The sequence below is a fragment of the Dermacentor andersoni genome, chromosome 8 (genome assembly GCF_023375885.2).
Source record: "Dermacentor andersoni chromosome 8, qqDerAnde1_hic_scaffold, whole genome shotgun sequence".
Taxonomy (NCBI): domain Eukaryota; kingdom Metazoa; phylum Arthropoda; class Arachnida; order Ixodida; family Ixodidae; genus Dermacentor; species Dermacentor andersoni.
Window position 1 is genome coordinate 75841258 of NC_092821.1, and position 26134 is coordinate 75867391.

Here is a 26134-nt window from a genome sequence, read left to right on the forward strand (position 1 = left end):
GAGAATACTAAATGTGATACAGGCTTCCCATACCGAACTAAATGCTATTACGAGAAAGGCAGTGAAATTTAATTTAATTAATAATGGTCAAATTTTATAAATAACATTTGCCATTTTTATTTTTATTTATTTTTTATTCATATTATTTTTTAGCATGTTCCAAACCTCGCTTTTCCATCGTTCCGCATTTTTTTTTGTTCCGCTGAACATTGCCGTTAGATTGAGTTGACTTTTTGGTATTTTAAAGCGTTTTTGTTCAGGTGTTCCTTGTCATTTGTGCATGATCTTTTTTTTTCTCCACTTTTTTCTGTATACAGATGTCTGCCTACATGTACAGATGCAAATATGTATAGATGCTGGGTTGGTGTAGATGCGCATGTGAATATATGTATACAGATGTTATAAATGTTCTGCTGTGAATATCAATACCTGTATAATATGAAATTGTTTTTGCACATATGTAACTGATTTTCTTTGTGAATATTCTGCAAATGTTTGTCAAAGACAGGGCACAGGAACCTCGTCAAGCTGCGATTGTGCAGCTTTTTGTTCCTGCCCTTGCATTTTCTTTTTCTGTGCCAAGGAAAATGCGAAATAAAGTTTGAAAGTTTGAAAGTTTGCAGTGCCTTCTTATTGGGCTGCAGCTGCTTGACTACTACAGCGGCTGTTCTTCGTATTACATTCTTTCAAAAAGACCGAAAATTTGAGATTTTCTTGGGCATTACCGCGAGAAAAGTAGGACTGTGAACGACACTTCCACGCCATATATAAGACAACCTAACATAGGCTCTACCATAGACTCTGCGTAGGGCGGTTCATAGTGCAAAGCAAGAGAGGGAACTAATTCATAAAGTCTATTCGGAGGCTATCTTAAAGAAATCCGAAGCGGACAAGCCGTCGCGTCAGATTTCTCTACACTGTGCAGGGGATGTGCTGCCCTGCATATCTCAGCTGACATATTTCGCCTTCAGTTCCGCTTTAGTAGTGCCTGCATAGTGCAAACCCCTAAAGCCAAATCATTTGTCCGGCTGTTCTCTCATACTACATTGTTCGAAAAAGACTGAAAATTAAATTTTTTTGCACAACGCCGCGAGAAAAATAGGTCTATGAGTGACTCGCCCACGCCAAACATAAAACAACCCAGCACGTTGTACGTGGTGCCATAGGCTCCACTCATGGTGGTTGATAGTGTCAAGCAAGAGTGGTAACTACATCATAAAGACCATTTCAGAGTCTATCTTAAAGAAACCCGAGGTGAAGAGGCCATCGCATGGAAGATTTCACAGCATTGCGCAAGTGTTTTGCTGCCCAAGTTTAGTTCCGCCTTGATAGTGCTTATATAGTGCAAACCCCCCAGAGCCAAGCTCCTCGAGACAGGAGACAGCATCCACCCCGTAGCGAAGTCTATCTCGGTGTGCATCAGTGCGTTCTGCGTGTAAGCATGCGCGGGTGGACAGTTCTGGTCGTCTGCCTTATCCGCCTTCAGGAACGTGAGTATGCGAACAACACTCGTAGACGCAGTACAGGGGTGTCTGCTGAATAACACCCTCAGTCGCAACTCAGGTATGAAAGTTGTGTGTACGACTTGAAATTCCGCGTCTCTTCCTATAAGCCAGCGGCTGAATATACGCTACAAACAGCCACGTGTTAATATTGTATGTCTATATACATTCTAAAAACTAGAAAGGGCGTTGCGGGAGTGAAGCGGTTGATTTACTCTTGAAGGCATTTTTCTATTTTCGGAAAATATCGGGTGGAGTGAACAGCATTGTTCACTCCCTAAGCAACGCGAGAGTGACGTGTTCTTTATACTCTATCGCAAGAGAGTATAGCTTCCGTTGATACTTGCGGTAATAGAGAGCAAAATGTAGTGCATACTCCTACTACACTTTCAGGAGGCCAGTCCTGGACATAGAAATGTATCATTCACGCACGCACAACAAAGAAAACATCATTTTTCTGGTAAGAGAACAGGCCGTCATAGACCAAACGGAAGTTGAAAATCCCGAAAACCTTAAAGGAATCTCGTTTTCTACCATAAACTGCACAAGTGAAAATGAACCCAGAACAACGTAGAGTGAGACAACCAAACCCACATTGATTATCAGAATAAACTAGTCTTGCCACGTGTATTTTATCTATAATTCCCATTGATACTTACGGTAATAGAGAGCAAAACGTACTGCATACTGCTACTACACTTTCAGGAGGCCAGTCCTGGACATAGAAATGTATCATTCACGCACGCACAACAAACAAAACATCATTTGCCTGGTAAGAGAACAGGCCGTCATAGACCAAGCGGAAGTTGAAAATCCCGAAAACCTTAAAGAAATCTCGTTTTCTACCATAAACTGCGCAAAGGAAAATGAACCCAGAGCAACGTAGAGCGAGAGAATGAAATCCACATTCATCATTAGAATAAAGTAGTCTGGCTACATGTAGTTTACCTCACAAAAACTCACATTATGGCAGAGACCGGTGGGTGGAAGAATGTCCGGTGGAATCTATGATGTAATCTCAGCAGAAGAAAGCCGCATGCTATAACCACGATTGTCTCAATCAAACTCATGCAGCACTACAGGACAGGGAGACAACGTCCACAAATATCAGCGAAGATTCGCAGAGTATTTCAGACGAGTCGTAAGTAATTTAAGGCTTATTTAGAATAATTAAAGAAGTATATCAAGTCAGAACCCTCCACTACTCTACTCTTCTATAACTTCCACGTCAAATGGTAAGACTGCATTTTATAGAAACATGGGAAACATCTATGAAGAGCATTATATATGCATAAGTCACAACGACAAAACGCCAACAAACATCGACCAAAACATTCTTTGATCTCAACTCAAGGCGCAAGACGTGCAAGGAACCGCAAGATATGAGCGAAAGTTCCTACGCGCACGCACGCGCCATTTCGTAGTGCTCGGCAGATTCGGGCGTATCGGCGAGCCTCGATGAGCCAGCGGTAACGCTGCGAAGCACACGACGGCAAACCAGAGCGGCTGCTCACTGTACTGCATCTCCTGCCGTACACTCGACAGGGAGTACCTGCTTGTACCATATGCCACTCCCGTTTCGAGAGCAGATCGACCTCCTTTGAGAGAGTAGAGTAACTCCCCTGACAGTTTTATTGCTCCACCACAAGGGAGTGCTTGTACTCTTACGCAAAGTGCTAATACTCTCCCCGCAAGGGTAATAGTACTCCACCAGACCGAGTGCTACTTCTCTTCCATACCGAATCCTTCTACTCCTCCAAACCGAGTGTTTCAATTACCCCAAACACAGTGCTTGTACTCCTAACCGAGAGATTGTACTCCTTAAAAACAGAATGCTAGTATTCTTCCCTATCGTGTGAAAGCACTCACGATGTAAAGTCGTGGTCACGTTAGAAGGGATTCGTGATACTCACATTTGATAAATATTTGATTCCTTCATACGGTGCTCTTGAACTTATGCTTGCTCAATTAGATGTGCTCGCATTCTTCTGACGAGGTTTATCATATATAAATGCTGAATTGTTTTATCAATTCAGTAATGACCCAAAAATGTTTCATAATATAGAAGCTAGAGTCACATACATTATATAAGAGAACGTAAGCAAACTTGCGTGGAAGGTTTGACATATTTGGCTTTTCGAAAGAAATGCGTTTTGGCGAATGGTTGGTCCCACTAATGCTTCCATGGCACCAAGATAAGGAATAGCTGTATTAAAACCGTTTCCGGTCCTTATGAAATGCCATTATTTACAGACTGCTTTATGTCGCTACTTGAGCCTGACCGGTATCTGTCGATTTGTTTTCAGAAGTCTCAGCGTTTGATGAAAGCGAGTTCCAATGTTGGGGCACCACAACGGCGATTCCAAGCACGTGGGTCTGCGATGGTGAAGGCGATTGTCCTCTTGTTGTTGACCAGCAGGCATCTCAGAGCCTTGAAAGACCCGATGAAAGCCGAAAGATATGCGGTAAGCTATTATTTACTGACTTATCACACATCTGTACAACAATTGGTCATATAAATATGTTGCAGATTCTAACGCTTTTAGAACTTGCCCGCCAAGTCAATATTGCTCACACGGAATGTTTCGGTCAGCTCTGTCGTGAAATAGTTGTTAGCTTCGTCCATCTTCCTAACTGCCCATTTATTATAGCGTGTAATCAAATTGCGAATGAGGCGCAAGGCAAGTACCTTCGTGCATGCGGGAGCAGCACGTTTAATTTGCGTTCTCTTTCTGAACAATATACACATAATTTACGCGTAAGCATTCTTGCTTTCAATCAGAATAGGTAGTTAATTCATTCCTTCAATAATGGTGTTTAACGTCGTAAAATAGGACTATGAGAGACTGTCTAGGAGAAAGTTTTCGCACCTGCTAACACAATCTTATTAGGACAACGGCTAGTATTCAGCCCCCACGATGGATAAAAAAGGCTGTGATAGGAAACCAGATGATCCTAATCGAAATACACCTAAGTCATCTAATTTTCTGTAGTTGACAACTCAGGTGCGATATGACAAAGATAATTTTGAATCTTCTTTGCCTATGAATTATATTTTCTGCTAACTACGCATCCCCTTCGAGGAAAGTCTGTTTGCTTAACGAAGTGCCAGAATGGTTGCCATATTGAGGCGTATATTCGATGGGAAAGGCAAATATATACCGTCAGCAGACGACGTTGATCCTTCGGCTTAGACAGGTAACACGGTATAGCTTTAGAAATGATTCAGAATGGCACCTGCTTCGAGCTTGCATAACTCACCTTGCAGCAACACATTTCTCTTCAATGTGCACACATCTACACGAATAAGATCATTGGCATCAAAATGCTTACCGCACACGAGAACGTGTGTCCAGTCAAAGACAAAGCCGATAGTTTCCTATAGCAAAATGGTCAGCTTATACTTCTTCAGGGCGTCCGCGCTTGTAGAAAAATAAAACAAAGACGGTATCTTCATCAGCGTCTTTGCAACACGAACAAGACAAAGGCACACAACAGATATAAAGCTTTAGAATAGCCTTGGCAAATAAGCGCAAACTCATTACGTAAGTAAGAGTTTGCGCCTCACTACGCCTTGCTCCGTGTGTAAAGGCGCCACTGCAGTTTACGTTCTCTATGTTAACATGCGCTATAGGACAAGTTTACCATAATTAATCTTATGCACTTAGAGAAGTAGCGTTGTTGAACATGGTGGTACCCATGGCTTCCGCTACAGTTTGGGTACTCTCGATTACTGGCATTTCTGAACTCATCTGAAACAGGTCATGAGCGCAACGGACATCTGAGATCGTTCAGCCATTCGCGCGTCCGTAGGCCTGACAAGACACATCGGCATACAAACGGCCGGATGGTCGCTGATGGGTTGGCTTGTCATAGATTTGTCTGGCACCATACGGCACCTTGCCTTTTAAGATATTCCTTAGATTTGAGTTCCCACACGTTAAACTAATGGCGAATAGGGCGAACCCCAGCGGCGTGCACCAGGTTGCCGTGGGGCGACGATGATTGGACGAAAGGGCGCATTGGGGTGGCCCCGGAAATCGCACTGGTGTGATTTGCCGAGTTCACCACAGATGTCTTGAAGGGGCGCACACTAACATTCGGGAATGGCGCTTGCGTTTAACGTATACGTAAGGTGACAAATGCCATTGTAAGATTGTTTTGTGTTGGGCATTGACGCAGTCACGAAGCATTTCTGTCGCCAAACGAGCCGGCACGTTCACTGCTGAAATACGACCCAAAATCTGCAAAAAAACCGGCCGATATCGGCTGTATAGTGCATGGCGTCTCTGACCATGATGAAGCAAGAGTGAGCTGCTCTCACATGGCCATACGAAGCACTCAATTTTACGGAGACAAACAAACTTTACTTTGTGCTCGCAATATGCAGATTTTTCTAAATTATTCGTGAAACCAATTAAAACGGTACTTGACGCTGCGGGTGCAGCGATTTCAGAGCGCATATTTGATTGCTGAATGTTCGAAAGAGCAATTGTGATTATTGTGAGTTATTGTGAGTTACTGTGACAAATTTATGGCGAGGTTCAATACAGCAGGGGAATATTAATAATAATACAAATCGACTGTAGAAAGGAGCACATATTAGAGCGGCTTAGCTTCACCACGGCAACCACGACACACCGCTTATGTTTGTGGCGGCTTCTAGACAAATCAATACTGAACTAAACATTCAGCAGCATGAGTGGGCGCATACGCAGTATTTGACCTGCATAAATGTGATGTGTGTGTCATTGCTGCGTTAACAGCATTAACAACATCGTGTCCTATAATTCAGTTTATTAGGTCGCGCCAGTTTATTATCATTGTTCACGCACCTAGACGAGGTGTACTGACAAGAACTTACATTAGGGATGACACGAGGTATCTGTCGAATCTGTTGCTGCGCCTTTAAACCCAAATAACGCATATGGTATCAGATACAATTTAATCGGCTATTGCATTGTGTATGTGTCTACAATAATTCTTACGTGAGTGTCACCGAGTATCTTGTACGACTATGACGATGTTCACTGAAAGGAATCTTAGCGCTGCTGTGATGATTGTATGGTTCTTTTTTTTTTTTTTTGTCAGCCTCACCCGCTTTGATCGCTGAGCGAATTCCGCTGGAAGTGACACCCGAAGCAAACAGCACACTACGCGCTTCTTGGCAACATCCTCATGGAGACTCGAGCGTACCGCTCCTCCTTGCCGGTTACTACCTAACCGTCCAGTCAAGTGCGGTAACGTTTACGCTGACGCTGGGCGCCGCGAATCGTAACGCGGTACTGGACACTCTGGCGCCATGGACAAGCTACAGGCTTATTTTGCGCCCATTCTACAGTGTGAACGGTTCGCTAAAGGAAGAGCGCAAGCTCGGCAGAGCTGTCAATGCTACCGTGGTCACAGGTGCGAAAGGTGAGTCTCTTCTCGTGCAAGTCGATTCCCGCCTTTGGAAAATTGAGAATCAGGCACTGAATGTTCTTGATGCTAAAGAATTGTAGCGAATAACTACCGTAAGTAGACATTTCTTTACATTAGCAATTTTGTGCTGCTGGCACACGTGTCTGACAATTTTACATGCCGTACTGGAAAAATCAGTGGTCCATTGAAGGTTTCTTGGAGTTGGTACATAGACGCTGACGAATGAACACAGGGATACGCCGTGGTTCCTTAGCGGCTACGGTGTTGGGTTGCTAAGCACGAGGCCGCGGCATTGAATCCCGGCCAAGGCACCCGCATTTTGATGGGAGCGAAAACACCCGTGTACGTTAAAGAACCCCAGGTGGTCCAAATTTCTGGAGTCCCCCACTACGGTGTACCTGATAATCATATCTTGGTTTTGGAACGTAAAACCCCATTATTTAGGTTTTTTAACGAGTACAGGCGTTACCTTTGTGATTTCATAAGGATCACTTGCAATCAGTGCTTCGCCTTGAATGCGAGTGTGCGAACGTGCGTCCGTCCGTGTATGTGTGTGCTTTTACAGGATAGGATAGGTATAAACTTTATTTGTCCAACGGTTATTGATGTTGGTGCCCGGGGCTAGGCTGCCAGGAGTCCATCGCCCGAGGAAAATCTTTCGAGATCCTGTATATGCTGTAATGGGCTCGTTCCAATTGCCATGTCGTTGGGTAAAGTTCCCGTGTAGGAGAAGAAACGTATTCTTTTATTTTAAATTTACTATGGTCAGCGTAGTGCCCCGGGTATTGTGTACTTTTTCTTCATGTTCCGACCCGACCAGACAGGCTTCCGTGAAACATCATACTTCATTATGATCGTCCTAATTAGCGTCGTGTCGTGTCACTTGTCTTGCGATGTGAGATGCGCGCTGCGTAGCGTCTATATGTGCGCCCTTTACATTGCACTCGCCTATTATTACATCAAGTGACACACCATGTAGCAGCTTACAGGTAGTGTACAAGGTAGATAAAGAAGTCTTGAGGACGAAAAAGAAGATTATGGCGATCTATAAATATTGCTGAAATGAAAAACGTGGATGACATACTTGATTAAATCAAGCAGGTTCGGTGACTTTTTCTTACCGCTTTGTTTCAAAGGGGATGCCGATAAATCCTCATCAACATCTTCTCCTTCATTGCCATCGTAGCATGCCACTTGTAACGCGATGTGAGGTGGGCGCCGCGTAGCGTCGCTATGTGCACATTTTGTATTGCAATTAGATAGGTTGTTGTACAAGGTATATATAAAAAGTTTCCGGAAGAAGGAAGAAGCTTGAGAAGATGTATAGTAAAATGATAGGATGAAAAACAGGTACATCATACCTGATTATATCAAGCAGGCTAGGTGTCTATCACCGTCCTGTTTCAAAGAAAATGTCATAGAGTCACCGTCATAATCATCAGAGTATTAGCATTGTATCGTGCCGTTTCTCACGTCATGTGACATGCGCACTGCGTGACGTCGACATGCGCAATGTTTGCCTTGCAGATGCGTTATATTCAACCATGTGTCCCGAAATGTAGCGGTTGCATACATCAGTTGCATGCTGCATGCAACTGGACATGCTTAACTCTAGCAGGCTAGGTGACTATTTGTCACAAGCCCGTTTTAAAGGTATGCCAATAAACCTACGTTATCGCCCTACAGTGGACATAAAACAGGCTGATGATGGTGATCATCATCATAAACAACAACAACAGCATCGTATCGTGCCATGGGTCAAGGGCTGTAACATGCGCTCTAGATAGCCTGGATACCTGTGTAGTCTTCGGTAGACCTTATAGCGCCTCCTCGCAAGGCGCGCACCGCTGCTGACTAAGCCAATCGCATAGCTACGTCGTTTCGTTATCACGAGAACGATCTGAACGGTCCTCCCGGCGTTGACGCCGAAGCTCGCCATCAACTCCGGGAGAACCGTTCAGATCGTTCTCGTGATAACGAAACGACGAGACACCGTGTAGTGCGGGTTCCGAATATGAAGCTCCTATGGGGCCGCTCCCCCAGCTTACGCTGCGAATGATCTGCGTGTGCCGCACATGCCTGTGATTTTTTTGCTATGCGACGGTGTATTCTTGTCACTGATAGTAATTTTCTTTATTGTTCTTCACAGAGTGAAGAAAGTAACAATATCGAATATGAACGTTTCGAAATCCAAGTGTCATCTAAGCCGCCACTCTTTGAGCGAGATATTTTTTTGATATCGTAAAAAAATTATGTTTGTAGCGTTATACGATAATGTGAACGCAGAGTATAAACGGCCTGAGTTATCAAGTCATGTTTCAGAAACCATATCATAAAGAACCACGAGAACGCTGCACCAGGAACGTGAATTTTCGTTGCATTCCTTGACATATCGTGCATTGCTTTTCTTATCAACACACATTTCCCCGTATATTTATTAGAAATGTGCAACATATGTATGTTTCTTCAGAATGTGTTCCGCGTTATGAAAACAATGCAACTTCTATGCATCAAAAGTTGGCGAACGTGTTCATATTCATGTTCATGTCTTCCAGCTTCATCGCAATTTGTGGAACAGGCCGATTTACTGTAACTATAGGGATCCCAAGGTGTGTTCCTTCTTGCTAGCGTACCTCTTTCACTTCAACAATAATGCATATTTGTGCGAGTTGCTCTAAACGAAGGTTGCCTTCAGTCGTGTTCTGTAATTAAAACATAGCGTTGTTAATTGCCAACCGCGAAAATGTACTGGGCGATGGATTACTGCAGCATACATGTGAATCGGAATTTAGCGCAAATCATTTTGATAGTCGACCTATTTTCTAAAATCTAAACATTAGGCTATGCATACGATCACTTGAAAGTGCGTGTCTTGCTTTTTTCACATTGATAAATTTACCACATTCTTTAGAGATACTGACAGACAGTAAAATCAACAAGATCCTGCAGTGGCGGATGCTGTAAGACAACATGACAAACATGAAGATGAACACGTGTTGAGGACCAATTTGGAAACATCTCTCCTTCAACCTAAATAGGGGCCGGCAATGTAATAGTAATATTACAAACGGCAATTATCTTACTTTCTGCCAGTACATTCAGTAATTTGACTGCAGCAGCAACGCTTATATTAACACCAAGCCAAATACAAGGTCCCGGACAGTGGCGGAAAGCTACATAAAGGCATCCATCGGAAAGACGTGTAAGTAAATACAATGGCGTGAGCAAAAATACTGCATCACAATGTTTAAAAATTAAAGAATATGTGTGCTTCGCAGATCGTGTGCTACGCGTCAAATAAGACTACTACTTTACTAAAGTAGAAGCATGTGGGCAGCGGAGAAGTGATAAAACGATAGAATGGATACAGAAGCTATTATGTGAGACAGACAGATGGCACTAAAGAATAAAGAATTCAAGAGCATTCTAAGGCGTTTTTTTTTCTTTTATTGACGTAAAAAATGTTCAGGTGAGGCATGGGTTCTTCCGAAACCATTTAAAGAATAAGATTACGAATTCCCATTATTTAACCGCTAGAGATCCTATTTCTAGATTCCTATGAGGAACAGTAATGTCATATACGTGGTTCTTAGGAGTGTCACGGTCCACGCTTGACGCCGGCGAGTTTCAGTGCTGGGGCACGAGCAAGACTATTCCCAGCACGCGGCTCTGCGACGGTACAGGAGATTGTCCCTTGGTGATTGACCCGCATGGATCTCAGGAATACGAAAGACCTGACGAAAGCCAGAAGATCTGTGGTGAGTCTTCAAAGTTGTTGGAAAATCTTTAAATCTAAGGCAACTGATTATACCTCTCACAAGCTTGCACCAGAAGTCGGTTACAATGATTGCTGAAGTTAGTGCGAGACCTTTATCCGCAGCAACATACACATGCACCTCTACTAGAGCTACGTTCTTAGGTTGTTTCTTGTACGACTATTTGAAGTTCTCACTTCCTTTCGAGCTGCGGTTCCGGAGCACGTTTTCGCAGACTGCCTTTCTTATCTTCTGCTAAAGCGGAAGTGGGGAGGGGGGAGGTGTTTCCGCGAATCTCTCTCAAATATCTGACGCTCGGTGTGTGACTGATAGAGTCGCGCAATGCGATGCATGCTGGCAAATGGCACTGAGACTTATGGCGTAGATGTGGACAAGCAAGATATATACACCAAAGCTCGCACGGGCAAGACGAAGAAAAAAATTTTGAAAAGAAAGCGGCGTTTGAGCGTTCCTCTATCTGTGCGGGCTTATGCTTGCTGATATCACTTTCGTCGCCTAGATAGTGATAGGTATGGCTCTGTGCAGTAAACACACACACGCACACACACACACACACACACACACACACACACACACACACACACACACACACACACACACACACACACACATATATATATATATATATATACGCAAACTGAACTGCACTGATCTTCGTAATTATAGAAAATTTGAGGAGTTAGAGCTCCCGGAATGGGGAGAGCATCGGTCCCTTGAGTTCTCGCAGATTCGACCAATGATTTACAACCGGAAGCCTACGGCTTGCTCCGAAAGTTGTCAAATGGTATTGCTACGCACCGACTCCATTAAAGGAAACCTGCAGCCTGTCTTTTCTAGCTCCACCAAATTTTTTAACTTAGAAAAGTATATATCACGGTTACGTTATCTTTAAAATTCGACTGCCCGCATTGGCAGCCTCTAGATACAGAGCAATTCCAACAATTACGTGTGTAATTAGTGAAGTTGCGGTAAATAACATTAAAATTATTACCAATATGTGGCTACAGCAAATGAGCACATTGGGGACCGTCCTCGACACTACATATCCCAACAAGGAAATTTTGAATAGCGGAGTTCATGTGGGAACTACGCGAACAATTAGTTCCCCTTGGCCGGCTCCTTAAAGCCGAATCTAGCTGCAGAACAGAGCGTCTGAGTCATCGATCTCGCCCCACCCCCCCTTCCGTCATGTCTCCGAGGTCACCGCCGGTCCGGCCCCGCGAGCAGCTTTTACTTGCTGTCTGCGGCGTTGGTCTAGCGCTTCAATGCCAGTGGGCCGCCAAATTTACTTCGCCATTACGTTGGGCTGGTACGGTTGACGAAGCTGGCGAAGAAACGCTTGTATTTAATTTATATAGACCTGTTTAAATGTATATTTATTAGGGTCACTAAGCGTGCGGTTGCTTTTCTAGGAAGCTACGCAATTGTTCGAAAAATTTTACCTAGTGCTTTCAATTTGTTGACACAAATTGTTGTGCGATACCTGCAAGATGCCGTAGCACAATTCACAATATAGATAACCATGCGTCGTCCGCTAAAATTTGTGTTTGAGAAAACTTCCCCCTTACTAATGGGACCAGTCTGTACCAGTGATGATGAAACGTGGCGTCTGATGTATGAATGAAGGTAAGAATGAACGTCAGGCGATGATTTTATTGCTTGAAGAGTGCATGAACCAGAATACACTTTTTGCCAAGGGTTACAAAAGACGCCGCACACACGCGCATTTTATTTATTGAGGCCGAAACGTTCAGTGTTGGATTGAAGCACGTTTCTAAAGAAAATGCACTTCGAAATGGCACTCCCAAAATTCAAGTTATTATATAGCTTGTGAAGTCACGCGTTCACTGGATTATTTTGTATTCTAGTACCTTCTCGGTAATCTTGTATTAGCCAGGGACTTGTAAATGCAAAAAATGCTGCACTTGTTTGCCAGATACGCTTTCTGGTAGTTCCAACTTAATAACGAGTAATGTACTACTACCTCGTCTGGTCGTGGTGCATAAATTTTGCGATTGTGACAGTGTTATGCAAAATTTAATATAGCGGTATTATCGTTCATTATGGTAGATAACCAGTTATGGCTGACGTCGGAGTGGATATGTATGCAAACAGTGGAGTAGAGAAATGTCGGTAAAGAACCTTGAATATTTATGCAAATATTTATGCAATTTATGTGTTGTTACGAACAACGGCTATACATACACTCTGGTGCTTGGCTCCTAAGCAAGTGGTCGCGGGATGAAACCCCGGCCACTGCGGCCGCATTTTGATGGGGTCTAAATGCGAAGACACCCGTGTACTTAGATTTAGGTGCACGTTAACAAACCCCAGGTGGTCCAAATTTCCGGAGTCCCTCACTACGGCGTGCCTCATAATGAGATCGTGGTTTTGGCACTTAAATCGCGTTAATTTTTAATATATATTCTCGAAGTTGCTCTTAGAGTAGGTGTCGTGTAGCACCTTTGTCGTCGTTCTGCGGTTTATTCGTCCTTGATCGGTGCTTCGTACAATTACATAGTGCATAGTTAAACAGGTTCAGCGTGCCGTGATGTCCTTGGTATGTACCACGTGTACCGACAATTGACGCTTAATATATACGAAAAGGAGGCGGTTGCCTTCTTTTTTTTATCTGTGCTTGAATAACTTTCAAGAAACCTTGAAGAACTTTCCGCGGTTTACGTGTCAAAAACCATGATTTAATTATGAGGCATGCCGTAGTGAGGTACGCCAGAATAAATGTGACCACATCAAATTGTTTAATGTGTACCCAATACACGGTACACAGGCGTTTTTGCATTTCAGCCCCATGGAAATGCAGCCGCCGTGGCCAGGATATGATACCGCGCCCCCGGGCATACAGCACAACCCCATTACGACTACTCCACCACGGCGGGTGTTATTTTACCCACTTATCCTATGAGAATGCCGTCGACTTAATAAGACCACACAAGCGGCATACATATATCGAATAGGCCCATCAGAGGTCTTGATCATTACATCTTAGTTGCGCTAGGACAGCAGTGCCAGAGCTGTGAATATCACGACAAATGACTACAAGATACACTTAATTCCTAGCCAGTACTACCTGCAGAAATGTTACCTTAGTACTAAGTACAAAGCTAGTGATTCAGCAGGTAGTGAATTTACTATCACTTTACTGCCTTCACTTAATAAGAAGGTAGTGCATTTTCTGGCAGGTAACCAGTTAGGATTCAGTTAGTGATCATGACCACATATTTTTGAGAACGCAACAAAACACTAAATATTGATGCGAAGTAATATGCAGCTTACAAGGAAGCGCAGCATTCCGTGCATGAATTGATTTGTTCTCTTCTGCTCCTCAGCCCCGCCCCTCTTGGTCGCCGAGGATGTTCATATGGAAGCGACTACTGAAGGCAATAACACTGTACGCCTAGCTTGGCAGACTCCTCAGCAGGATCCTACTGTTCCGCTCCGCGTAGCCGGGTACTATGTAACCGCCCACTCAGCGGCATCAAGCTTCTCGCGCACACTTGGAGTGGAAGATCGTACCACGGTGATCAGCTCACTGGCGCCCTGGACAAGCTACACCCTGATTCTGCGTCCATTCTACACTGATAAGGGCTCGCCCGAGGAACATCGCAAGTTCGGTAGGGCGGGCAGCATTACCGTCGTCACAGGGTCCGTAGGTGAGTTGACATCGCACTTGCTCTAGCATAGTATTTCTTTTTCTTTGAAAGCACATATTGGAAACTTTGAGACACGTTGACCACTCGTATATGAATCAATACATGTAGCATGTTTGAATGACCATTTCTGAACGATATGCTTTAGTTGGTGCAAGTGTTGCAAACCTGTTGTACTACCTATTGTTAATTCCACTCCTGTCAGAGTCTGATAAATACTCACAGTATTATGAAATAAATAAATAAATAAATAAATAAATAAATAAATAAATAAATAAATAAATAAATAAATAAATAAATAAATAAATAAATAAATAAATAAATAAATAAATAAATAAATAAATAAATAAATAAGGTCGCGCATAACTGTTTACATGATGTGTTTACTAAAGTAAGTTAGAAAAATTGACACCATGTGACTTTTATTGCGACAAACAAAATCTCTAAATGCTGGCATTAAGGTTAATTACTCAGTTAGAGAAGGTTGAGCGTGTCCGGAGCAATGTGAAACCGCCTAGTAAACCCCACAGGAGAAAACTACTGTTCTTAATGACTCTTCTCGCCTCCTAAATATTGTTGAGCAATAGAACTTACTAAAAAGTTACTGTCGAATTATTAGTAGGCTGCCTATCAGTGACACTAGTCTCAACAAATATCATTTCCGGCCACTGTAAATGCGCTTATGGAATTCTTCCACTGAAATAGCTTATCTGTAATGCCATTAGAGACCCGCAAGTTTCGAATACACATACGATTTTCTTCGCGCAGTACTCAAACGATTTAGTCAGCCTTTACCTTTTGCCACTTTTATATCTTGGCGGAATTCTACTGGATGCTTGCGTGGTTTTTCATTTTTCCGTCTTTCCCCCAAGTCTCCGTTCCCTCTGAAATACATCGTAATAAGATTTATCTGCCAACAATGTGCTGGAAGAACGGCTGAACTAAAACCTGAGAAAGCGTCATAATGGGGCACACGTAAGCGTTACATGGCAACAGCTGTACAAACGCAGCTATGCGTTACAGAGGCGAAATGAATGGGAAGGCGCAGTACATAATGCAACCTATTTTTAATCACACAGCTAAACTAAGATTAACTACATAGTACATGTGCATAGGCGAATTAACAGTATGCAACACAAATATTCGTCAAACATTAGAACTTAATATGTAGCAAAGTTGTAATTTGTAAACAATACAGATGATAGCACTTGCAGGTACTTAGTCCTTTTTTAGGTTACAGTAGAACAATAATACGAACGCCACTTGTGGTTACTTCTATCGGCAGTATTTTCTTATCAGTATAGCGTTGTAGGCACGTTGTTTGGGCCAAGGTATGGCACTAGTAAGTTGTACAAAACTGGAGTCCCAACAACATGTCGGTATTTGTTGTAGGTACTGTAACAATATGACGTCTAAACAGAATACTGCTGTGATAAAGTCCGTGTATTTCGTGTTGGATAAGTAAACCGTGAACAACAAACGAAATGGGTGAATGTTGTCAAAACATATTTTATGTGCCTGTTCAAACGCTTTATACGTGGATTCTAAACGTTTACTATAGAGCAAAGTAGGTCAAAAATTCTTCTTTTATTTATTGAATAATTAGTTTTATCAGCCTTTTGGCTTGATGCACCAGTCCTACATCCTGATGACCACTGTATTACTTGGCCTATGATAATGTAGAAGAAGCTGTATCCCATACAAGCCCAAACCAGGAAAACATCTTCTTTGCAGGACGCTCAAATATCGAAGAAAGCAATTTCGAGTGCCCCGGCAGTAATATCACCATTACGAGCGAGAGGCTCTGTGATGGCGACGCCGATTGCCCTGCGGTGAAAGCGTCGAAGTCACCCGGAAGTCTCCAACCTGCCGATGAAAGCGAAGCGATTTGTGGTGGGTGCAGGATTCTTCATAGACAGCTGGCATGTTTAGGCAAAGTGCTTACAGGTGTTAGGCTACTTGCGATAGCTTTCAAACAAATCCGTGAAGGCTCTTGACTGTAAAGCTGCATGCTGTAACCTCGGACGTGAGAGATGTCGCGTATTGAGTGCTTGGCAAATTTCGCCACAATCATTCAGCACTTACTATATAAAGAGTTCACCAAGGGACGTAGGAAACCCTCCTTACCAGCGCATTTTTTATCGACTTTCGTCCGGCATGGCGATTGATCAGGGGGAAATTGTGCATAAGCGTCACCGCCCGGAATACCTGAACATGTTCTTGTCATCTGTTCTGTTCCAATATCATGCCGAAATTCTGGGTATTTTTTTCTTCTTGCGTTTATTCAACACATTAAGAATCAGAAGTGCGTTACACGCAACGACTAAGTGTCTTCGTATTGATAGTATTGTTGCATAAGCGCGTTAATCTATAAAATGATGCGTAGAGGAGTACAAAGTGCATCACGTGTCAGGTGCAATCTAGCTAAAACAGCTAAAATGTACAAATTCGTTACTACAGCGTTTTGGTGAAAATAAGTTTTACAAAGTTAAGAAAAAGAAAATTCTTCAGATCGCGGGCAATGCTTGAATTACTGGTATGCGAAACATTTTGCAAGCAGTTGGGGATCTAGGATAGCCTGAAGTTCCGCAAAGTGGTAATAACTAGCGCACCATGCCAATGTACGACAATCAGTCCTGTGTGCGTGACTCCAGCTGTAAGGCAACAGAACGGCCAGGAGGATTGCTTGACGACTTTCACTACGACCCCATGAAGGCTGATGTTACTGTACTGAGGCGAAGAAACAATGCAACTATTTCCACTGCATTGACCAACCATCTAATAGCGCTTCATTTCACAGAAGAATGTGAGCGGTGTAGCTACGAGTGACATGGGCTATGTTTACGTCGAGGCACTGCGAAAGCAAATCTCCGATTAGGTCACATCATTGGACGCCTAAGGTTTTACGAGGAGTCGAGGGCATTCCACGTGAATTTCTGCAGTCGTCACTACTGTCAGCATGGTCGTCGCCGTGAGGTTCCGTATAACAGCCGAAGTGCAATGATATCGCGGCCGCACGTGATTGGGAACACGTGTGAGCGTGAGCCTAGACGGTTGGTGGTTTGATGCGGCAGCGCATTTTCGTGAGCTCAAACGAGGACGCCGGCGAGGGGGCTCCAGGACGTTTGGGGTGCGCAAGGGAAGAGCGGGACGATGTGATCATGGTAGGAGGGGGAGTGGAAAGGGGCAGGCTAAAGGCCAGGCTCGTGCGCATCTCTGTTTGTACTCTGGCCACCGCAACGCAGAAGGCGGGCGGCCGCTCGCGTTCTTAGAGGTCATCTGTTGCGCATTCGAAGGCTAACCGTCCATACAAAGCTGATGGCCTTGTGTGCGCTCTGTTTTTCATTGCTTAGTTCGCGTTCGAGCGATAGGTACTAAGAAGGGGAGGGTGTTCCCCCGCAGGTGCTGTCGTTCCTCTTCACGCTAACGCTCCGACAGTGGGTGTATGCGGATATCGTGTAGAATGGCTCTGCCTGTGCACGCGTGAAACCGTGCAAGTTGATTTAGTTAGTAAGTGAACGTTTTCAGCAGTTCATACCGCCGATGAAATTGCTAAGCTTACTTTGTATAGTTGTCTAATTATTTACTATCGCAGTCAATGTTTCGAGCTTCGGGTGAAACTACGACGTTTCTACTGAAGAAGCCTTGAACGTGGCGACGCAGGAAGCCAATGCAAACAGAGAAGAATCCTTGACATTGAAACAATTCAGAGAACTCTTCAAAGACCGCGTGCGTAACATGCCATAGATTTCGCTCCTGTCACTCAACGTGAAGCATTTCTCTCTTCCAGCGGCACTTAGATAGGGAGCTGCCTACGTGTCACTCCTCAATTACTATTGCACCATCTTCACCATGGGCCCTCCTCAGGCCGCCGCTGGTTTGTGGTATATAGTTTTGCACATACCGTCGTCGCCTTGTTCTCGTTGTTGTTCTCGCCTTCATGTCATTGTCCTAACACCACCGTCGTCGTGGTCGTCATAATCGTCAATTACCAGTGTCTTCGTAATGTGTTCGCTTTCATGCTCTCTTTGACATCGTTGTCAACATCACGTCATGCCAGTGTAGTCGCCTTCATAACTTCATCGTTCTTATGCCGTCGTACTCACATAGTGGTCTTTAGGCTATTGTCACGCAATGTGGGCCGCCTTCCTCCTTTTCTCACTGCTATCATAGTGATATTTTTTATTGTGGAGTCATTGTTACCGCAGTCTTAGGAACCATTCTCTTCACGTGCTTGTCGTTGCCGAAGTCGTCAACAATTGTCGTCGCAGTAATGCAGCGGTTAAAGTCGTTACTCCGTGGTTGTCATCTTGATTCTGTCATTACAGGCACCACGGTGTAACATACCGAAACGCAGATACAGACGTGCGCCACACGGTTGCTCCTTTCGCACAGTTACATTTGCCTATCCTTCTCGTTCTCTATCATCCCGTTCGATCATTCTATCATCACGTTCTCGTGACGCCTGCGGCGAAAATGACGTTCCACGTCCGCCGCCAAGGTATGTGAGTTATGGCGCTGGCTAACACTCCCAGCGTTCTACTAAGACACATAAATACCCAAGAAAGTGGATGGGGAAACAGCGCCGCGGTAGCTCAATTGGTAGAGCATCGCACGCGAAATGCGAAGGTTGTGGGTTTGGTTCCCACCTGCGGGAAGTTGTTTTTTTCATCCACTTTAATTTACATTATTTGATCGTTTCTTTATTTCATTTATTAAGCACAATTAATGTCCCCTATTATGTCCTTGGTGTCGGTGTTTGTTGGCTTCTCATGATATTTCCCTATCCTGTAGTACTTGGCAGAACTAGCAACGACACTAAACAGTTAGCTGCATAAAAAAGTGCCTTGAACAAAAATTATGGTTGATCCCTCTTTCATAGGAATCGGTAGGACAAGTGAAACTTGTTTTCACAGAAGCTGTTGCTTGTATCGTTAGTGAACTGGGTCCGCTGCAGCGAAAGGCGCACGATTTGCGGGCCGGCGACGGTGCTGCAGGTTTCCTTCCCGCGCGGCGTCCTCTTGGTGAGCTGCGTCCAGCTGCAGATCGGTCACCGTACGAGCATTTTGGTCCGACTCCGTAAAGTCTCGTTGAAGCCAGCTGAGTTGCGACGCGCTCAGCTTCAGGAATGCAAGAGGTAGAGTTCAGTGGCGTGGGTTTATGTCAGAAAAGCGATTTTGTGTTTTACATGTATTTCGGCAGGCCGCGTCGGAGTTGGGCCCGAGCTAAAGCTTCCTCTTAAGAAGAAGCTTTCGCTCGGGCCCAACTCCGACGCGGGCTATTCAAACACATGTAAAACGCAAAAACGGTTTTTTGAGATAACCTCTGCGCCGATTTTCAAGAAATTTATTGCGTTTGAGAGAGAAAGTTATATTCTAGTGACTGTTCGAAGCAGAATTTCGATTTAAGTCCTGTACTTTGTTAACAAAGATTTTCGAAAGGTTGAAAAAAATAGAAGCACGAAGTTTACAAATTCATAGCGCTCCATCAAGAACAGATATCGCGGTTCTGTAAATGGCATCCATTAGATACCTGAAAGGGGGCAAATTCGGTGTGTCATTTTATATCTTACGTGAATTTGTTACGTTGTGTACACGGGTTCTGCAAAAGCTGTATTTCCATATAAATTAATTTTTAGAGATTCATGTGTAACATATCAATTTTGTCCGCTTTAGATGTACTATTAAATGCAATTCACAGAATTGCATTATGATATTTAGTTTCTAAGTTTCGGAGTTGTAAACTTGATAGTTTTTTATTGAAAATTCTCGATTTTTGCCAATTTTTAATAAAAAATTTATGATCTTCATCAAAAATATCAAAGCACGGGTAACTAGATTTTAAGTTTTTCTTTTAAGTGCAACATACATTGTGAAATTTGATGCAGTGGTTGCCGAAAAAAACGAATTCTCCTTTTACATGTATTTAGATAGGAGCTCCCGTGCTAAAGCTTCCTCTTAATAATGTCGTGTTGGAATTCCGCAAAGAAGAATAGAGAAAAAGACCATTATTTAAGGCGTAGAGAGCCCACGTGTTGAGAGTTCTTGTTGCTGAAACACGACGTATGCACACAGTATGCTCTAACACGCGCGTAATTACCTCAGTTCCAGGTTTTGACTGCGTGAAAGTATGTGTACGTAGTTTCATAGGTTAATTTACGTACCTGCAGGATAATTTTTTTCGTCCGGCACGTGAGAGATTCCAACTGTCTGGGGCCACCAATGCCTAGCAACAGGGCCACTTCCGCCCCGCGACATTTACAGATGCGTATTGCTCTTGCACGAGTTGTGGCGGCCATGATCAACGTTATCACACGTAGACAGTATGGATAATTTAAAGAACGTACCACCACATGGAATCGTTTTTTTATTCATGTATTACAGTGCAAGTGGTTGTAATTTGGTATCAAGAAAGAACTTGATGGGACAACTGAACAGAGGTTCCAAAAATAATTATCCCCCCCCCCCTTATTAGCACCAGTAACTTTTTTATTGAAATGCTCGTTTTATATCTGTATACTACGTGCGTCTGTATTCTTTTGCTTTGCGTGTTTTTGCAGGGAAGCACTGTTCCTTTATGGGGAACAATCAAGGTACACAAGAGAGAAAAAAAATTGATTCTTGGGTTTTACGTGCCAGAACCACGATATGAATATAGGCACGCCGTAATAGGGGACTCCGAAATAATTTTGAACAGTTGGGGTTCTTCAAGGTGCCCCCAAGGGACGGGACACGGGCGTCTTTGCATATCGCCCCCATCGAAATACGGCCGCCGCGATTTGCTCCCACAACCTCCCGCCATCAATCCGTCTGCGCGTACTTTCGTCGCATTGGTCCAGCAATGGCGGTCGGAGCGTGCAGAAAAAAAAAAAAGATGTACAAAAGCATGACGCGTGCTTCCACGCGACGCAGATTGACCAATGGAGGAGCGCAGGAGCCAGGGGCGACAGGAGGCTTGGAGGAGGAAACGCCGGGGAGAGCGTGGTGGCGGAAAGATCTAAGAATGGCGCTAGTTTTGGAAAATTCAGGGGCTTTTAATCAGCAAAGCTTATTGTGATCGTTGGCACTGAACGTCGCACCCAATGAGGTTATATACTAAAAATCATGGAGTGGCAGCAACTGCGGCCGCCTACGAGAGCGAGTGAAGCCACCGGCGGCCATATTGGGGGGGGAAAGAGGGCGGGCCCAGTATTAGGCAGCCGCGGATTACGCACGGCACTCGAGCGCGTTTTCGGCCCCCCGATGAAAAATTGCACAAATAATATCTCTTTATCTTACATAATTATTGTACTCGCGATGAGGCAATTTAGTTACAGTTATATATGATGCTACATTATTTTTTTTCTGTGCATGAAATTGTTTTAATGATTAGCTTGGTTTATGCGTAAGCATCCTGTGGCGAGTACCCCAGCGCCGTCACGGGAGAAGTTTAGTGCCTTATACCTGCACAAGCATGCACAATTGTCGTACTGTTATAACAGTGATAGGGAACAGCCGCTACAATGTGGCTGCACTGAGGAGGAAGAAGACGACGTGTGCCCGCTTGATATAGCGTCGCCATCTTTACCACCGTCGGTCTACGTGTAAATATATTGTAAATAGGCTTGTACATTAGCTACACGTAACATAAATTTGGTGGAGGCTCCGTTCCCCGTACCCGTCATAGAGCTCCGCAGCGGTCGCAACTGCGACAGTGTAATTTCGGCTCCTGCTGGCGGCGGCACTTCATCTACGCAAGCGTCTCCGCCTGCAGCCCCGACCTGCGTCGCCGGTTCCCCACCTCGGAATCGTGGTGTTTTCACCGGAGTCGGCAGTCCTGATGTTGCCGACTGGCTCCGCTTATACGAACGTGTCAGCACCAGTCACAGGTGGGATCCGACTATTATGCTTGCCAACGTTCATTTCTACCTCGACGGAGCTCCAGTGGCGTGGTTACAGACTCACGAAGAGGAGATCTCTCACCAAGAGGAGAGCTGGGATCTTTTCAAAGAGAAGCTCCGCGAGCTTTTTGGCAATCCGTTCGGTCGCGAAGTCAATGCTAAGAAAGCCCTTGCCACACGTGTACAGACGTCGACCGAGTCCTACGTGTCGAACACTCTCGACGTCTTGGCCCTTTGTGCCAAGGCTGACCCCAACATGTCTGAGGACGATAAGGTTAATCACGTCCTCAAAGGCATTGCTTACGACGCCATCAATTTACAGGTGTTTACGAACGTCACCAGCATCGATACGATCCTCGAGGAGTGCCGCCATCTCGAGCATGCTAAAAGCCGCCGGGTATCCCAGCACAACATGCGACTTCCCAACACAGCTGCTACGTCATCTTGTGACGACGTCTTTCACCAGCCGTCGCGATGTGACTTGACCCGCATCATTCGTCGTGGGGTCGAAGCAGCACAACCGGCGTAATCAGCTACACGTAACAATAGTATAAATATAGATGACTGCTAGCTTTATAAGCGATTACAAACTATTCAAAGCACTAAAAAAATTATCAGAGAGAATATCCACAGGGTTACAAAGGGCTACATAGAATATACATGGGAAAGCTTATAGCCCTGGTGCACCAACTTAAATTTAAGAGCGGCTAGCTGAAATTTGAGGGTGGGCGAACTTGAAATTAGGGGTGGGCGAAGTGAAATTTGGGGGTGGCCCAACCTGAAGGGCCAACTCGAAATTTGGGGTTGGGCCAACTCGAAAATTTGGGTGTGAGCCAAACTTGACATTTGTGTTTGGCCAAACCCGGAATTCGGTCGCGGCTCAGCCCCTAAATTTCAGGTTGGTCCACCCCAAATTTCAATTTCTCCCACCCGTTAATTTCAAGTTAGCCATTTACAGTTTCAGATAGGCCCACTCAAATTAAGTTGGCTCACCCCCATACTTAAAGTTGGTTCATCCCCAAATTTCAGTTAGGTTACCCCCAAATTTCAGGTGGGCCTATGCACAAAATTTTTGTTGGCCCACCCCTACTATAAGCTTCCCGATGTATTTTCTATGGAGCCCTATATAAGCCAATCGGTATTCTCTCTTATTAACATTTTTATAGGTTCTACTTGTTTCTAATCGCTCATAAAGCTACCAACCATCCACATTTACGCTATTATAACGATTACCTTAATGTGTTCGCAAATTGCATATTTTTGTGCACATACCAAACATTACAGCTCTCGTGTGACGCAGCTGGGTTGCTCGCCAACGAATGCTTGCGCATTAATAAACTCGACATTTAAAGCGCATCGACACCTGCTTTTGTATACCCACTGGTACCTAATGCTCGGTACACAAGCGCCCTTGTGCATAAGTCTTATTACAAGCAGACGCATAGTGACACGCACAATCAGACAAGTGTAGAGCCCAACTTGACCGAGCTGCAAAATAGCAGTGGAATCCAAGCCCACCCACACGCAGTGACGCGCCACTATGAGAGTCGACATGTGTGAGAGAGTCGCTCTAGTTGCCTGACATAACTTGCAAAGAGCACTCAGGTATTGCGCGGCGAAAACATGCCGCAGTCGCACCGGTCTGGGGAAGGTTTGTGTATGCAGTTGTCACCAGACGACTGCCTGGCGACGTTTCAGTTTGGGGTGAGGGGGGGGGGCAATATCCGTAGGCCTAGCTGGTAGTGCTTGATGATGTCATATTGTATCTGACCAAGCGTTTATTTATTTATTTGTGATACCCTCAAGGTGCATAATTGCACATTGCAGAGGGGAGGGGCGAGAATACATTAGAAGAGTAAAAAATGCAGGATTAGTTGAAGGAATTTCCAAGGAACAAAAGCAATATGAAAAAAAGTAGTTAATCCATTCATAACAAATAACAGAGACTTACATAACATGAAAATACAGAAAGAATACACTTTAGCAAGCAGACAATGTTCACGAATAAGTACATAATTATGCCATTTGCCACCATACATTATTTTATGTTGATTAGTGCGTTCTTAAAACGAGTGGGGTCACTGATGCTTACTAATGATGTAGGTAGATTATTCCAGTCGACTGAAGTCCTAGGAAGGAATGATTGTGAGCACGCGACGGTGTTATGACGGGGTTATGAGCGTTCTCGTGTGTTCCGAACCAGGAGTTTCGAACTCGGAGAGGCGGTCTCCAATTCTGCGAGGCGTGCAAGTTCTCGCGCAGAGCGGTGTGCTACCTCGTTCAAGTTAGGAGGGCGCTCGTCGGTAGGGGTGGCGACGTGCGTTGGGAACCACATGATAGCGGTGCCATTGAAGTGCTGTAGACCAGCTCGGAGGAAATGCGCCCCCGCGGGTAGTTACGAACTGTGGATTGTGAGTCGCTAAGAACTACCTCGCAGAGAGGGTCGGTAAGCGCAAGCGCACTTGCTACCTCTTCCACTGTTTCTGGTTATTCCGTTGTGGCACTACATGCGTGCGTAAGCCGGGAGTTAACGTCTACGACTACGGCCGTGAACCTCTGTTCTCGTGTGTATTCTGTCGCATCTACAAATCGCGTAGTCCTCTTCCCACCAAAGGAGCGCTGCAGTGCCTTCCACGAGTCCCTCAAGCGTGTTGTATACCCCCACCTGTAGCAGAAGAGCAGTGCTTGTGGACTACGGTAGACCAAAGGCGATTTTGTAAGTCTTGCGTATAAGGGCGTTGATTTTCTCCTTTTCGGTGACATTCTAGTTGTGGAAGGCAGCCACATAAGAAATGCGAGTGATTGTGAAGGAGCGTATTGAGGCGCATGACGCTGTCCTCCTTCATGCCCGTGTGCTTGTTTGTAATGCGTTTGATAGGGCGGGTAACCGCCCTAACCTTGCCTTCGATTTTCCGGATAGCTTCTATGTTTGACACGTTGGCTGCTATATGCATGCCGAGGATGCGTATTTTCGGGATTCGGGGAATACAGGAGCCGTCTTGCGTATAGAGGATTATTTCCTCACATTGGCGCGATTCGCTTGTATAGGCTTGATAGGCGGCGCGGGCTGTAGAGGACCAGGTCTGGTTTGAGTGTAGATGATCGGAGACCTGTGTCTTGGAGGTAGGTTTCGACTGCAGAGACCACTGCTTGTAAGGTGCATTCTCTCTGACCATCCCTGCCCTTGTCGAACCACAGAGTGATGTCGTTAGCATACAAGGCGTGCTGGAAGCCGTCAGTCTCGTCTAGCTAGGCCGGGAGACCCTGCATCCCGAGGTTGAAAAGGAGCGGGGATATGACTGACGCTTAAGGAGCGCCGGTGCTTCCTAGTGCAAGTTCGTTGGGTGTCATGCCGTCGACCGCGAGGGTGACTGTGCGGCGTGACAGGAAGTCTCTGATGTAGTTGTAGCTTCTCTCGCCCATGTTGAGTTCGTTTATTCCACTCAGGATTACTGCATGTGCTATATTTTCAAATGCCTTTTCCAGATCTAGGCTGAGGATGGGCCGGTTGTTGCTAGCTGGGCCTTGATAATCTGCTGGTGGAGCTGGAGCATGACGTCTTGAGGGGAGAGGTGTGACCGTAAGTGCACAATAGTGGGTTGGTAGGCTCCAGTGTCCTCGAGGTGGCGGTTGATACGGGAAAGGAACGCGTGCCTATCATCTTGCCAACACAGGATGTGAGGGAAATGGGCCGCAAGTGATCGAGGCTGGACGTCTTGCTAGGCTTCGGTATCAGGACTGCCTTAGAGCACTCCCACGCCTGTGCGATGCGACCTGCTCGGCAGAATTTGTTGACGTATGCCGTAAGAGTGGTTATCGAGGCATCATCGAGGTTTCGTAGAGTCTTGTTTGAAACCTTGTCGGGACCACGTGCTTATTTACCATTAA

The 26134-nt window shown here is 44.8% G+C and overlaps 1 protein-coding gene across 1 annotated transcript in view; it reads left to right on the top strand.

Moving 5' to 3' along the window:
• Window positions 1–10464: 10464 nt before the first annotated feature.
• Window positions 10465–26134, top strand: part of LOC129386778 (uncharacterized) — a 74928-nt gene continuing 59258 nt past the window's right edge. The window contains exons 1-3 of the mRNA XM_055074977.1: window positions 10465–10681; window positions 14047–14370; window positions 16102–16260. Coding sequence (XP_054930952.1) covers window positions 10495–10681; window positions 14047–14370; window positions 16102–16260 — 670 coding nt within the window. The 5' untranslated portion in view covers window positions 10465–10494. The remainder of the gene's footprint in view (window positions 10682–14046; window positions 14371–16101; window positions 16261–26134) is intronic.